Below are 12,959 nucleotides of genomic sequence, written 5' to 3'. Positions count from 1 at the left end.
TAACCCGATGGCGGTACCTGTTTACGCCGAAAACTGGTACATACAGCTTCTAGTTACGGCATTTCACCAGCCTTTTTTTTGTATATGGAAGTCGTCTACTTAATTATGCTCGCATGGCATACCGGTACAGTGAACCAGAATATATACAAGTATACAATTCTTTTTCTGCTGTACAGAAATGAAAAATGCATTTTACTCTTCGATTAGACTAAATGGTCTGCTTTAAAATTCGTGACTTCTTCCCGTATTAAACTGCTGTTTTTTTTGCGTTCTCGTTTTTCAGGCATCGGAGGAGTAATAGTAGCCAGGGGAAGAACATTCCAGAGGAACTGCAGCCAGCTATGCCAACCCATCGCATAATACTCCTATCCAGTAAAACAATGTATTGAATGTGTGTTTGTACCACACACCAAGAAATCTCCCCTAGACAGATAACTATTGGCATCCTCTCTATATCAGGCTGGTGACCTTGCCTAGTAATTTAAAGTGGTGAATTGTTTTATTTGCTTCGTACTGCCCCTTCCTTTCTTTCAGACTGAATTCTGCTGTTTATTTTGCTATTCATTTCTATTTTTCTTGTTCTAAGCTGTGTTCTCGATTTATGTGATGTTTTGTGGAATTTCTTCATTCTGCTTTCACATCACCTGTTAATTTTCCTTTCACTATCTCTGAATCCCAAGGCTATGTTCTCTAAGGTATCTGGATGAGTGGCTTTAAAGTCTACCAGAACATTTTTAATATTTTCTGCACTGCTCCTGTTTGATGCACAATTGTCTCCGTGTTTGTACTTGCTTCAATGTATTGCCTGTTCTAAGGCAGCCTGATCTAGTCTCAAGTACATGGGTACTGACTATTGAATTTATAGCGCTTCCTTCCGGATTTCGTTCTTACCAGCTCTGTATTCACGCCTTGAATCTTTTGTTCACATTTTTTTTTCATGCAATTTTACTCTTTTATACATAAAACGCAACGCTGCAGAGCCTGCGGAATTAGTGTGTTCCTCGAACCATACTCCGCCACATATCATTTATTCTTCTCAAAACATTATTGAGTATTTGGATGAAAATTAAGAGTGGTATAGAACGAAATGTTAGCATTGAAAATCATGGTCAAAACTTAGAGGCGCTCAGTGTTCAGGTCTTCTGGCTATTGTTTTCACTGAGTGAACTAATTTTCGGGCACATATTTAATTGGAGCGATTCGCCCTGAAAGCCTCTTATCATATTGCCTCGTGCAGTTTTTGCTGGATGAGTCACAGGGTGAAATTGTGGCGAGAGGTAACAAATTAGGCGCTTGTGGTTTGTCGCAACGAGATATGCTTCTGTTCAGTTTGGTTGTATGGCGAACAGCTTTTTGGGCGCAGACTTAGCCTGCGTGAACAAGTGCATTAGCTTTCGCAGCATTGCCGGCTATGAATGAAATGGAGTATAGGTGTCTCGGTTTCACAAACTTTTTTTGATCTTCCACGGCCATGTTGTTCGACTCGAAGAGCGATGTCCTTTTGAGGTAAACCCTCCAGAGCTTTCATCTTTTCCTACAGACAGGGAATATACTTCCTGAAGTAACTCATTGCTCCCAAGAACCTTTGCACGTCATACTTGGGTGAGGGGGTAGAACGTTAACAACACACTGAATGAGATTTTCGTCTGTCTTAATTCCTTCCTTTGTGGTTGCTTCTCTGAGGAATTTGTCTTGAGCACCAAAGATGCGCTTCCGTTTGTTCAGGGTGAAACCAGCTTCATGAATTGCCTTAAGCACTGCCCTCAAATTGCTATCATACTTGGCCTTTGTTGCGTATCAGATCAATACGTCGTCTTTGTACACTGTCATGCCAGGCAGGCTATCTAGTGCTTGACTGATTTCCCTTTGAAACATTTCTGATGCGGGACTTAAGCGAAAGCCTGTACAGTGTACAGATTTTGGACAATTGTTCGTCTAATAGCACCTGATAAAACCCATGATTGGCGTGAAGTTTGCTGAGACATCTTCGACGCATGCAACGCCGCCCCCACCGGCTCTACGCTGCTGCCCGTCCTGTCCCTCCAGTTGGCCTTGCTGCTGCCCGCCTGCTGTTCACACCCGGTTTTCAGCAGCTTCTTCTCACGGCCATGTTCGCGTCGACCATCACATCCAGTGAAATCCTTCACCCGTATCAGCGCTCCTTCCTTGCTCGGCTGCCTGGCCTGCCAGCGTTTTATGCCAAGAACCCCGTTTTGTGGCTGGCGCTTCTGGACTTGCACTTTCATGCCCACCATGTGTCCAGCCAGCCAGCTGCGCTGTCAGAACGCCAGCTGCGAACTCCCACCTGGACTCCTGGCAAAGCTGCGGTTGCCGCAACCTTGCGCAGACATGTACGCTTACTTCAAGACGGGCCTGACGGCATATTTTGGCTTTGAGCTCTTGCCAACTCTGCGCTCCTGTTCCCAACTCCGAAGCCGCAGCGCCACTCGACCCACAACCCCTGGTCGCGTTCTCTACCCGAGCTGTTTCACCTTCCCCATCACTGGTTCCTACGCCGGCGCTCTCCCCACACTGGTCTCTCCACTATCGCTGCCATTGCATGTGTCCCCACCCGCAGTTCGACAAGTGCCCCGTGAGCACGCTTTGGTCTCTTGCCCACCTTCACACCCTGCTGCCTCATACTGCATTCCGTACTACATTCCTACCGGGATGTTACGAGGCAGTAACACCCCGGTCTCTGCCAATTAAGTTTCTTGCAGCAGCACCTACCTCCTACCCAGCCCTGCTTCCCAACTGTGGCGCCTGCCCTTGGGCCATCACTGTCAGCACCCTCTCTCGAACATAGCCCGGACCCGCTTCTAGTCCCAAGTTCGCCTGCTACCTCAAGCCGAACCACAGTGAGCACAACTGCCATTCCTTCCGCGAGGCATGCATGCACGCCACCCCAGCACCTTGTCGCGCCTAACGCTCCACCCAACATGCTTGCCACTTATCCCTGCCCACCTGGCGCCTTCACCTGTGCCTTCGCGACAGACAAGACAGCCCTACCGTATCCTTCCCATTTTGACAACTATGCTCTGGACTTGCTTCTTCTGCCCCACTGCCATAGTGAGCTCGTTTTTGCATAAAGCCGCTGCTCCTCGTCGACCACTTCCCTGCACGGCAGCCCAAGTCCCACGCAGCATATCTCCAGACCAGTGCCGTGTGCTGTTGTTTCACCGTCGCCAGTGGCTGTGGCATCCATTCCTATGGCGGTGGTTTCCACACGCGATAAGTTTGCCTGCACCCACGGGGCCAGTGCACAGCACATATTGCCTGTAAATAATGACGCGGATACATTCTTGGCACTCGCATTTCCTGCCCAGCTGCAGCCCCACTGCCGGCCCCACAAGTTGACGTTACGACTGCAGCACGCCCAGCTCGCTTCCCATTCCGCGATAAATTTTCCCACCTATTCCTCTCATCGTCATCATTTTCTGTCTCCCCTCGCCCTCTGGGAAGCAGCCAGGCTCGTCCGCTTGAGGTCTATTCTTTCGCCCAACAGCCTTTCCGACTTCTGACCCGACCTCCCCTGACATGAAATTTGTACATACCGTTTTCATTTTTTCTTTTATCGCGAATTGCGCCAGGAAGGGGAACACCTGTAGCACCGCTGATGAAGAAGCTCTCGCTCGTGCAACAAAGAACGTTTTTGGCAACCGGCCTAGCCAGCAATGTCGACAGCCCGCTCTGCCGGCTGACTGGCCGTGGCTACTGGGACATCCAGTAAATGTGGATTGCTTTCCACACCTTTGTCATGTGGCTACTGTATTGAACTCTGCTTCTGTGTAATTGAGGCTTTCTCTTGTGTATGTTGTGCTTTTGTGTGTCTTTTTGCAGGGAAAGCAAGGGTATTCGCAGGTGGAGTGCTGGATGCTGGAGGAACAACCTCTATGGAAAACTGCTGGCAAACTATGCAGAATATATCCTTTGGCTCGTATTTTTTCAAACTGTATCTATTGCTCTAAATTTCTGAGTACTACGTGCCAAGTTGGGTACATCAGAATCCTTCCGGGTAATTTGTGACGAATAACGTGCGCCTTGGCTTGGCAGCATTTATTTGTGGGGTGCAGGCCATTTTGGAGCTTAGGTTTACGACCTTTTGTGGCATTTCTGTTCTGTTCAATGCTTTCGTATTTGGCAGTGTTGAGGTGTATGGATTGACAGTTTTTTGCGGGCAAGATAACCTGCTGCTCCCGCAATAAACAAGGGTTGCGAAACTGGGGGGCAGAAACAAGCAAATTGTTCGCCCATTCTCGTAGGTGCTCAATCAGTTGCATGTCCTTAGTGAATTTTGGCCTGGTGATCTTGGGTGCCTGCAACAGACATTGCGCTTCTTTTTTTCTTGTGTGTGTGGATTTTTTTGGAATCCTAATCCGACATCCAATGAAGGAGTGAGTTTGCTGTGATGTTCGATACAACCAGGTGCATTGTAAATGACAGGCATGAAAAGACTACTGGAGTATACTTGACACCATTCTGGGTCCACTTTGGTGGCTTATGGAACTTGGTACCAGCACTAAAACAATCAAGCATGCAAATCAGCCCTGTCATCTGCATCTTTTTCATACTACCATAAAATTTATCCTGGCTACAGTAGTGAAACAATTCTTGCCTGGTACCCAGTGCATTTCTCTATCTTCTAAGCGCACCTCCACAATTTACTGCTATTACCTGTGGCTGTTGAAGTTAGGTAATCTGCCATTGTAATCAACTCTGGGATGTCAGTCTACCATATTTGAAACAGTGCAAGGACGTGACACAGTAATGAGGCACCGTGAGTGCTGACTATTAACTAGATTTTGTTCCAGAAAGCTCAGGGACATACATAAGTTTGGCATATATATGGGAAGCATTCATGATTAAAAAGGAAGAACATCATTTATTAGCCCACCGTTTGTCGCTCTGTTTCCCAAGGAAATCGCATCTCTAGATCATCGGATTTATGATTCTCGCCGTGCCACTAAATTTTAGCTGCCTTGTACACTTATAAATGTTTTGTTGTTACTTGTTCACACTTGTTTTGCTTGTTTTCTGGTTCCCTCTGATATCATAATCATCCTCTGATGCATGCATTGCCATTAGATTTTAGCTGTCGTCATGAATTTTTGTTGTTTCTTGTTTACACTTGTTTTGCTGCTCTTTGTGTCTTCCCATTTGAGATCTTGTCAGTAGCCGAGCTGGGAACGTGCCGTTCCCTCATTCATGATGCAATTTTTGGAATTAATTTTTTGCTGCTCTTAGCTTGCCAAACCTATATAACGTGTGTTGCTGAGCTTCTTGGAATAAAACCAGTCGATACTCGCACTCGTGTCTCCTCGCTGTGCCTCGTCCTTTCTCTCTTTTGAATATAGTCGGTGACCAACAAGCCCAATTCTCAGCACTTGCGTCAATGTGTGATTATTGGATATATAGGGCGCGTAGGCACCTCCACTATTAGCATTTGGGTTTTTGTGTACTTATTCTGTCTTGCTCTGCTTGATATCGCAGACAAATGGAGTCCTGGTACTAGAAGCTGCCAAGCATTAACCTTTCAAAATGCATCCTCCCCTTACTTCACAGGTGTCCTACTATTGAAAACATGTGAATTCACATCCCCACTAATAGTTTCTGGCTTTGTACTTGCATTAAGCCATAAACACAACCAGATAACTTTCAAACACACGATTGCCTTCTGTATTTTACGTGCTGTATTTACAAAGCATATCAACAATTCACTTGTTGCTTTAGAGACTTACGCTACTACGCTCTGAATTTCCAGTAATGACGACCAGTATTACAAAAGCAAAGTGTACATCCTGCCTGAGGAACAATTTTCGAAATCAATCTGTCTGTGAGAACATGTGCAGAACCATATTGTCATATATGCATGTGCAAATTTAGGTTCACAGAAATCCATCTGCCTTTGCCTAGAGAACTATCCAGACCAGCTGCGTTAAATATAACACTATTGACATTGCGTCTTAGCTGGTAGAAAACAGTTTCAAATATTTGTTCGTACTTTAATACACAATGCCAGTTGCACTTTGTTTTTTCTGACCATATCCTTTCACATTTGTGCCTAGGGAAGAAAGAAAACGACACAGTCTGTCGTCAAATGTTTTTTGGAATGATCGCTACTGCTCTGTGCATAGCCGTTTGCAAAAAAGCTCAAGTGCTGCTGCTTGTGGCATTTCTGTTCATTTTAAAGTGAAACTCCTTTGCTCTCCGTTATTTTGCAGGCCATTATTGATAAGCCAGGATGTACAACATTCCAGAGGAAAAAACCTTCAGGGCCATGCATGCTAGCCTTCCATGACTCCATTGCTTGATGCTGATAATCTGAAAAATTGCATGTGCAGTGATCTCTGCATTGTGTTTATGTACAAAGTGGGATGAAAATGGTTTTGATGTATTTGTTTTAATTACAGGGATCTAGACGAGGAATATGGGCATGCACTCAAAAGAAAAACTTTGTTTAGTGGACTCGTTTTATAAACAGTATAATTTTTTCAACCGAAATGACTGCCTCGAAAAAGGAGAGGGAAGAAGGGAATAATGGATTTCTGCATTGTCGCCTCTTCTTGTGTTACTAATGCTGAGGGGGCACCAGGTTCCTTTTTTTTGAGCTCAAGAGTCATGCAGCAGAAAACGTTGATAGAACAGCTTAAATGAGGCCCTGAATGAGATTCCCATTTCAGTCGTGGGACATACAGAACACGTGACCGCATACAGCAATCAAATGCAACCTTTCTACCTGTGTACTCTTGTGGTGTGCACTTAGCAGTACTAGTATTAGAATCCGTATATTTGGTCACTCAGAATCAAGCACCAGGAAGGAGTGATACCTCAAGAACAAGCGCCAGCTGGTCTTCCAGCTTTCTTAGAAAAACCAGGTGCTCCATGATAAAGGGGTGGAGAGACAAAGAGGTTTAATGGCTGTAGTGCATTCCGGAGAAAAGTCGGTCAAACTGGTGTATGTTTCAGGGCAGCTATAACATTCAGAAAATGTTGCATACTTTCGGAAGAAAGTCTATGCCGGAGTCACTACGAGGTTGCATGTCTGTTTGTAAAGTAACTTTGTGACTGGAGATTTGAACAAAATAAGCATCTCAAGCTAAGCTTTGATAAAGGAAGAGCACTGGTTCCAAAACATTATGCTCAATTAAAAATACAAATTGCAGAAAATGGCACCTTTACTTTTGGTACACAAGATGGTGAATCTAAAGCCATCTTGTTACAGAGATCAAAACAAGATCTCTGGAACAGAGGTGATGGTCATTGTGGAAAACTTAATGTGACATCATATGGAGGAGAAAAAAATGCAGTTATGGCGGACATTGTATGATAGTTATGTTAATCATGCACATTGATTTTTTATTGATGCTTTGTGGTAAGTTATGTTAATCATGCACATTGATTTCTTTCATTGATGCTGTTTTTTCTTGATTTTCAAAGCTGAAATGTCAAAGGTGAAAATTGCATGCATTGAAATAATTAGCCTTTTGGTGCATCTGTGTTTGACACTTCAATGTTTATCTTGATTCTTGTGCTGTAAGGCCTTAACTCCACTACTTCACACTTGCTTTGTCTTCTGGTTGGGGCTTTGTGAAGACTATAGCTGTGCAAACCTGTACTGTCAGTATCGTGTGGTTTATTCTTTATTTTATTGTATGTGCAGCTGTTCACTGCTTTATGGGCATTTTTTTTGCTTTTGCTGAATAGTGCAATACGATTCCTTGTGCGTGGTCTCAAGTGAATGACCTCATTTTGTGATGTGAAAAGCATTACTTACTATTTCCATACACTGTTTCTTGCTGTGTTCATTTAGCCTGTATTATGACATCTTCCATTCCATTTTAAGATTTTTTAAAAGCAGGTAAAATTTAGCTGTGTGGGTCTTCTGTTGCAAAGTTTTGTTAGTTTTCTTGTATTACTGTTTGTTTTGAACATCTGTTTTGTCAAAGTAGCACCCTTTTTACCAAATTTGATGACCCACAGTGTTCTTTCTTTAGTTGCCCGACTAGGGCCTTATATGAGTCAAACCTTCATGAGTCGCAAAATTTCTGTAAAACCAGTGTAGTGCTGTGATTATGCTCAGAATATTGCACCAGCTGGTGACAAGCTGACAAGTCCTATTATGATTCACAACCTGTCGCCGTGTTCACTGCCTCTACAGTGGTAGTCTAACCATAGGAGCATGCGCCTCGCACCTAAGGTGTGCAGTTGTAGTTTCCAGTGCCACTGGATACCGACCAGTGCTACAATACGCAAGCTTTGTCCCTGGCTTCTGCTGGGTGGAATGCATGGAAATGGGTGTTTGACCCCACCTTTTTAGAGGAAAGTGTGTGATGCCATGGCTGCTATTTGGCCAGAGCTGCCCTTGCACCATGAAAATTCACCATTGTTGGCATCGGCTCCCACTCGCTGTTACGATGACTTCACCTCATCAGTGTGTTTCCAGAGATGGGCTTCTTTCATGCCATCCATGGTGTTAGAATAGCTGGTAACTTTAAACCTTTTTCAGAACAGTGCATTGATGAACTGATCAGCATTTAGAAGTGCATTGTGCAACTCGGTCATAACAGTTTCTTCATTCCGTAGTGATACATTCAAATTTTCATTTTTCCCACATGTGATTCATGAGTGGAATATGTTGCCTCCAGAAATTGTGAACCAGATGTGCCCTGAAGCATTTGTATCGAAGCTAACAAACCATCTTGAAAATTATTAACAACAGTGTCACCATGTGCCTTTACGTGTACCATTGTGTAAAATGAAAAAGTTCCTTCTCTGCTGTTTCTCTTTTTCTTTTTTTTCTTTCACACTTTTTTATATGCATGTAAACCCGATCCTGTTACGTCCTCAAATTGAGGCCAACAGTATGAACTAAATAAAATAAATAAAAAAATTTCCTTGTCCCAAAAGTGGAGGTGCAGGCATTAAGCGAGTAAATATGGAGTGCTCTAATTGCACTCAAGAAACAGTAGTGTGCAGTTTAGATGTGGTTTTACTGACTTGATTGATTACACTCTTGGAGACAATGGAGGCGGAACATTGTGTTGGGCATATTGGCAACATTAATGGGCAGCTGTAACCTGGGCGTAATTACGGGTAGCCATGCTCTGAATGTTTTTGCTCTGTGCAGTTCAATTGCTTTAAATGAAAAGGCTGTTTTATGAGATTTTATTCCACTGTTAATATGGATTTACATTTTCATGCACATACCATATGAGCTGTTACACATGTAATCTTTTGTCTCTATGGATGCAATTTGGTTTTCACATGCAGGTCTATGCTCCAGAGACCACAAGCATAGTGTACCCTCTGGACAGAACTCGCCAGGTTAGAATCGATACTTTTTCTCTATATATGGTTTCCTGAAGAGTGTCTTTGAATGAATAGATGAAGGGATACTGAAGCTTCACTTTACTGAACTGTGGTGAATGACGATTATATGTGCCCTTGATATTCTGGAAAGTTGCTTTCTGTCTTATGTGTACAACTCACCGAACAGTCACTGCTGTGATTTCTGTTTATTGATGCAAGAAATTTTACATGGAAGCAAGGCCCTGCCAGGCTTTTAGACTTTAGCCTTGGCTTCCTCAGATACTCTATGAGGATCAAATAAAACAAAAAAATGGCATGTGCATTGGGCTAAGTATAGCTGACTGCCACTTTTTTATGTATTAAGCCCACTTGCGTGGAGTTCGTACAGTGTTTTTCTTAATGCCAGTAATGTAAGTGCAAAGATCAAATGCACCAACTATGGATGAATTCAAAGGCTGGCCTATTTTTTGGCAGTGATAAAATTTCTTGCAGCCTAACTGATTTTTTGCCTGCATGCAGAATTGTGTGTAGAGATCTTTTTTCAGGCCTGAGTTCTCTTTGTGCGTGATCTGTGGAATAAAATTTCTGATAAATATCCACAGCTTTTAAAGAGTTTGCTCCCCACATTCAACTTTTCTCCTAACTCCAAGTGAACTGTGGATTTTTGGTTCTTGCATTTTGTTTAAAGTTCTCTGCCTGTACAACACAGGTTCCATCGTCACACAGAGCGCCCATGGCACACCTCCCGTGCAAGATTCAACCAGTGAAAGGCATCTTGTGAGCCGCTGCATGGACTCTACCTCGTCCGGCATGGGTAACCACAAGGGTAAACCCACAGGAAATAGTCTGCATGAATGCACCGACTGCAGGAAGACATTCACAAGTAGATCCAAGCTAGTGGAGCATCTCCGAGTCCATACCGGCGACCGCCCATACCAATGTAACGACTGTGGAAGCAGCTTTGCACAAAAGACCAATCTGAACACACACCAGCGCACTCACACAGGCGACCGCCCATACCAATGTAACGACTGTGGAAGCAGCTTTACACAAAAGGCCTCTCTGAAGACACACCAGCGCACTCACACAGGCGACCGCCCATACCAATGTAACAACTGTGGAAGCAGCTTTGCACAAAAGACCAATCTGAAGGTACACCAGCGCACTCACACAGGCGTGCATCCTTATTGTTGTGATCACTGTGGTAACAGCTTTACACGTCAGAGCGACCTGGTGAGACACCAGCGCACACACACAGGCGAGCGTCCTTACCATTGTGACCATTGTAGTAGCACCTTTGCACAGAAGCGGAATCTGGTGCACCACATCCGTACCCACACTGGTGAAAAGCCGTTTCAGTGCCAGTTGTGCCCCATGTCCTTTAGATCTAGTTCACACCTTGTGAGTCATGAGAGATCCCATAAGGGCGAAAAGCCCTTCCAGTGTGAATTGTGCCAACAGGCATTCACTCGGGGCCATGCGTTGAAACGCCACAAGGAGGCTGTTCATAATGAATAACAGTAGTCTGTGATGCCCTTGGAATATTTGTTTTGCTTACTACCAATGCTTGCTAACAAGGTTCTAGCTGAATACCCCATAAAAGGTGCTGGTAACTATCATTAATTACATTAGCAAGTTTTGTTTATTGTGACAAACTTGTCAGAGAATTACATTTTTTGTGCCCTTGTACAACACCCATGCTTTTGCTCCAAGTCTTTCCTGAAAACGGAGAGTGAGCCTTCTATGCTCATAAAGTTGCGTCATTGGAAATAAAATTGCGGTCATACGTGGGTGGCATCGCTTGTTGTGTTGCCACCCTGCTTCAATGAGATTTTTGGGTGCGAAATGTCGCACAATTTCTTTTAGTCTTGATGCCTGGGCAGGATACTTTTTGTGAGCTTAACTATAAGGTCACTTGTTAATATCACGGAACAAATTACTTTTTATTACAACACAGAAAGAGCTGCTGCTGTAAAAACCTTTGTGTGTTTTTAAATCACTGTTAGTGGCAGGAATGAGAGAGGACAGTTAGGTGTCCAGCCTCAATACGATGTGTCTTGCATTACTTTGCTATCTTGAAGAGTTCTGTGTTCTTTGGAACGATAGCCGACAAAACAATTCACTAACATCAGCATCACCATTTCTGAGAGCACACTCTCTACCCTATATAAATGGCACAATATTGGCGGAGCATTGTTTCCTCACCATCTTTAATCTATTTTGTCTGTCAGAATACCAGCTGTTTGTGACCATTGCACATTGTGCTAGCTCTGTTATGTTGGTGTTACTTGAGAAAGCCTCCTTTATTTGCGTAAGCTGTTGATGATAACAAGCCACAAGGGTCATGGCTGCTGAAACAAAAAATACTTTGATTAGTGCTTTCAAAAAACATTGTTCTTTTAGTGTATTATAAAGCCCATAATTTCGGTCAGTTATACGAAACTGCTTAGTGCACATTAGTATTTCATTCCAGTTTCTATTGCAAAACGTTGAATGCATTCTGGCGTTTTGTAAAATTTGCTTAACTGACATAGTTTTCATTAAAATTTAAAAGTAGTGCAGTTCTCTGGCTAGCCTGCTTCATAAAAGCTGCTTCTCCCCTTTTTTTAGTGTTATATTTCGAGCATCCTTAGACATCCTTGTGCCTTGCATTCAGCAAAGAATTGCTGCCTGGACTCTCTTTAGCACTCAGTGCTGTTCCCCTCAACAAGGCTATTTTGTCTGATAGCACTGCATTACGAATAGTACAAGAACTTGTGGTTGTTTTGTTGGTTGCTTTGGAGTAAACTTCAAACTTCTCATTTTTCCAACCTCTGTGCATTAACCTGCTGTCGCATGCATCCATTCTAATAAACATCGATGAGCAGCCTTTTAAGTGATTTTCAAATGAATAGCCTAAGTTCTTCTCTTTTGCACATTGTGCAGTCTTCCCGATGCTTTGCACTCGCATTCTTTGAAGCTTAAGAACAGTTAACCAATATATGCCTCACGGCCTACATGCAGTACGTGTGGAGTACCTCAGAAAGTTTATTTAGCAAAAACTTGTGCCGGCTAGCATAGGTTCAAGAGGGCGTAACCTTCTCCTGCGCAGGGGTTGTATTGAGTTTCTTTAATTTTATGCGTTTTGATGTTCAGAAAGATCAGACAGTCTTCTCTGGACACCAGTTTTGAAGTTTGTGTCTGTCGAATACATTGTCATTCTGCAATAAAAACAAATCATTTCTGTTCATTGTCATAAGGAAAACTACGCGTGTGATGAGAAATGCGATCTTAGAGTCTATGTCAAATGTTTGACAGGTTGTGAATCTGCCTAATATCCTACATTGTAGGACAGCTAGAAAGTTGGTGTTGATAAAAATATTTCTGCCAATGAATGGATGATTCTGATTTGGGAGTGAAATAAACTTATGGTTGAAAAATATTTGAATGCTTTCAGATTGCTGAAGTTTCGGGATATGCGAGTTAAGCTGTGTACTCAAAGAATGTATACCTTGCGTGCTCAAGGAACGATTACAACCCACGTCGCAATTACTAAGCTGCCGCCGTGGTGGCTCAGCGGTCGTTTAGTAGTTATAGCGCTTGGATCCTGACACGAAACACGCGGGCTTAATCCCTGCTGCAGCAGTGCAATTTCAATGGGGCCGAAATTC

At 43.5% G+C, this 12,959-nt stretch overlaps 1 protein-coding gene across 1 annotated transcript in view; it reads left to right on the top strand.

Moving 5' to 3' along the window:
- The window catches only part of LOC144103644 (uncharacterized), a 28,602-nt gene extending 15,874 nt beyond the window's left edge, over positions 1 to 12,728 (top strand). The window contains exons 3-6 of the mRNA XM_077636308.1: positions 1,973 to 2,351; positions 2,721 to 3,069; positions 9,271 to 9,324; positions 10,019 to 12,728. Of these exons, the coding sequence (XP_077492434.1) occupies positions 1,973 to 2,351; positions 2,721 to 3,069; positions 9,271 to 9,324; positions 10,019 to 10,827 (1,591 nt within the window). The 3' untranslated portion in view covers positions 10,828 to 12,728. The remainder of the gene's footprint in view (positions 1 to 1,972; positions 2,352 to 2,720; positions 3,070 to 9,270; positions 9,325 to 10,018) is intronic.
- The last annotated feature ends 231 nt before the right edge of the window (positions 12,729 to 12,959 follow it).

This window comes from Amblyomma americanum, chromosome 9, assembly GCF_052857255.1.
Source record: "Amblyomma americanum isolate KBUSLIRL-KWMA chromosome 9, ASM5285725v1, whole genome shotgun sequence".
Taxonomy (NCBI): domain Eukaryota; kingdom Metazoa; phylum Arthropoda; class Arachnida; order Ixodida; family Ixodidae; genus Amblyomma; species Amblyomma americanum.
Note: the sequence above shows the minus strand (reverse complement) of the source record. Positions and strands in the feature narration are given on the sequence as shown.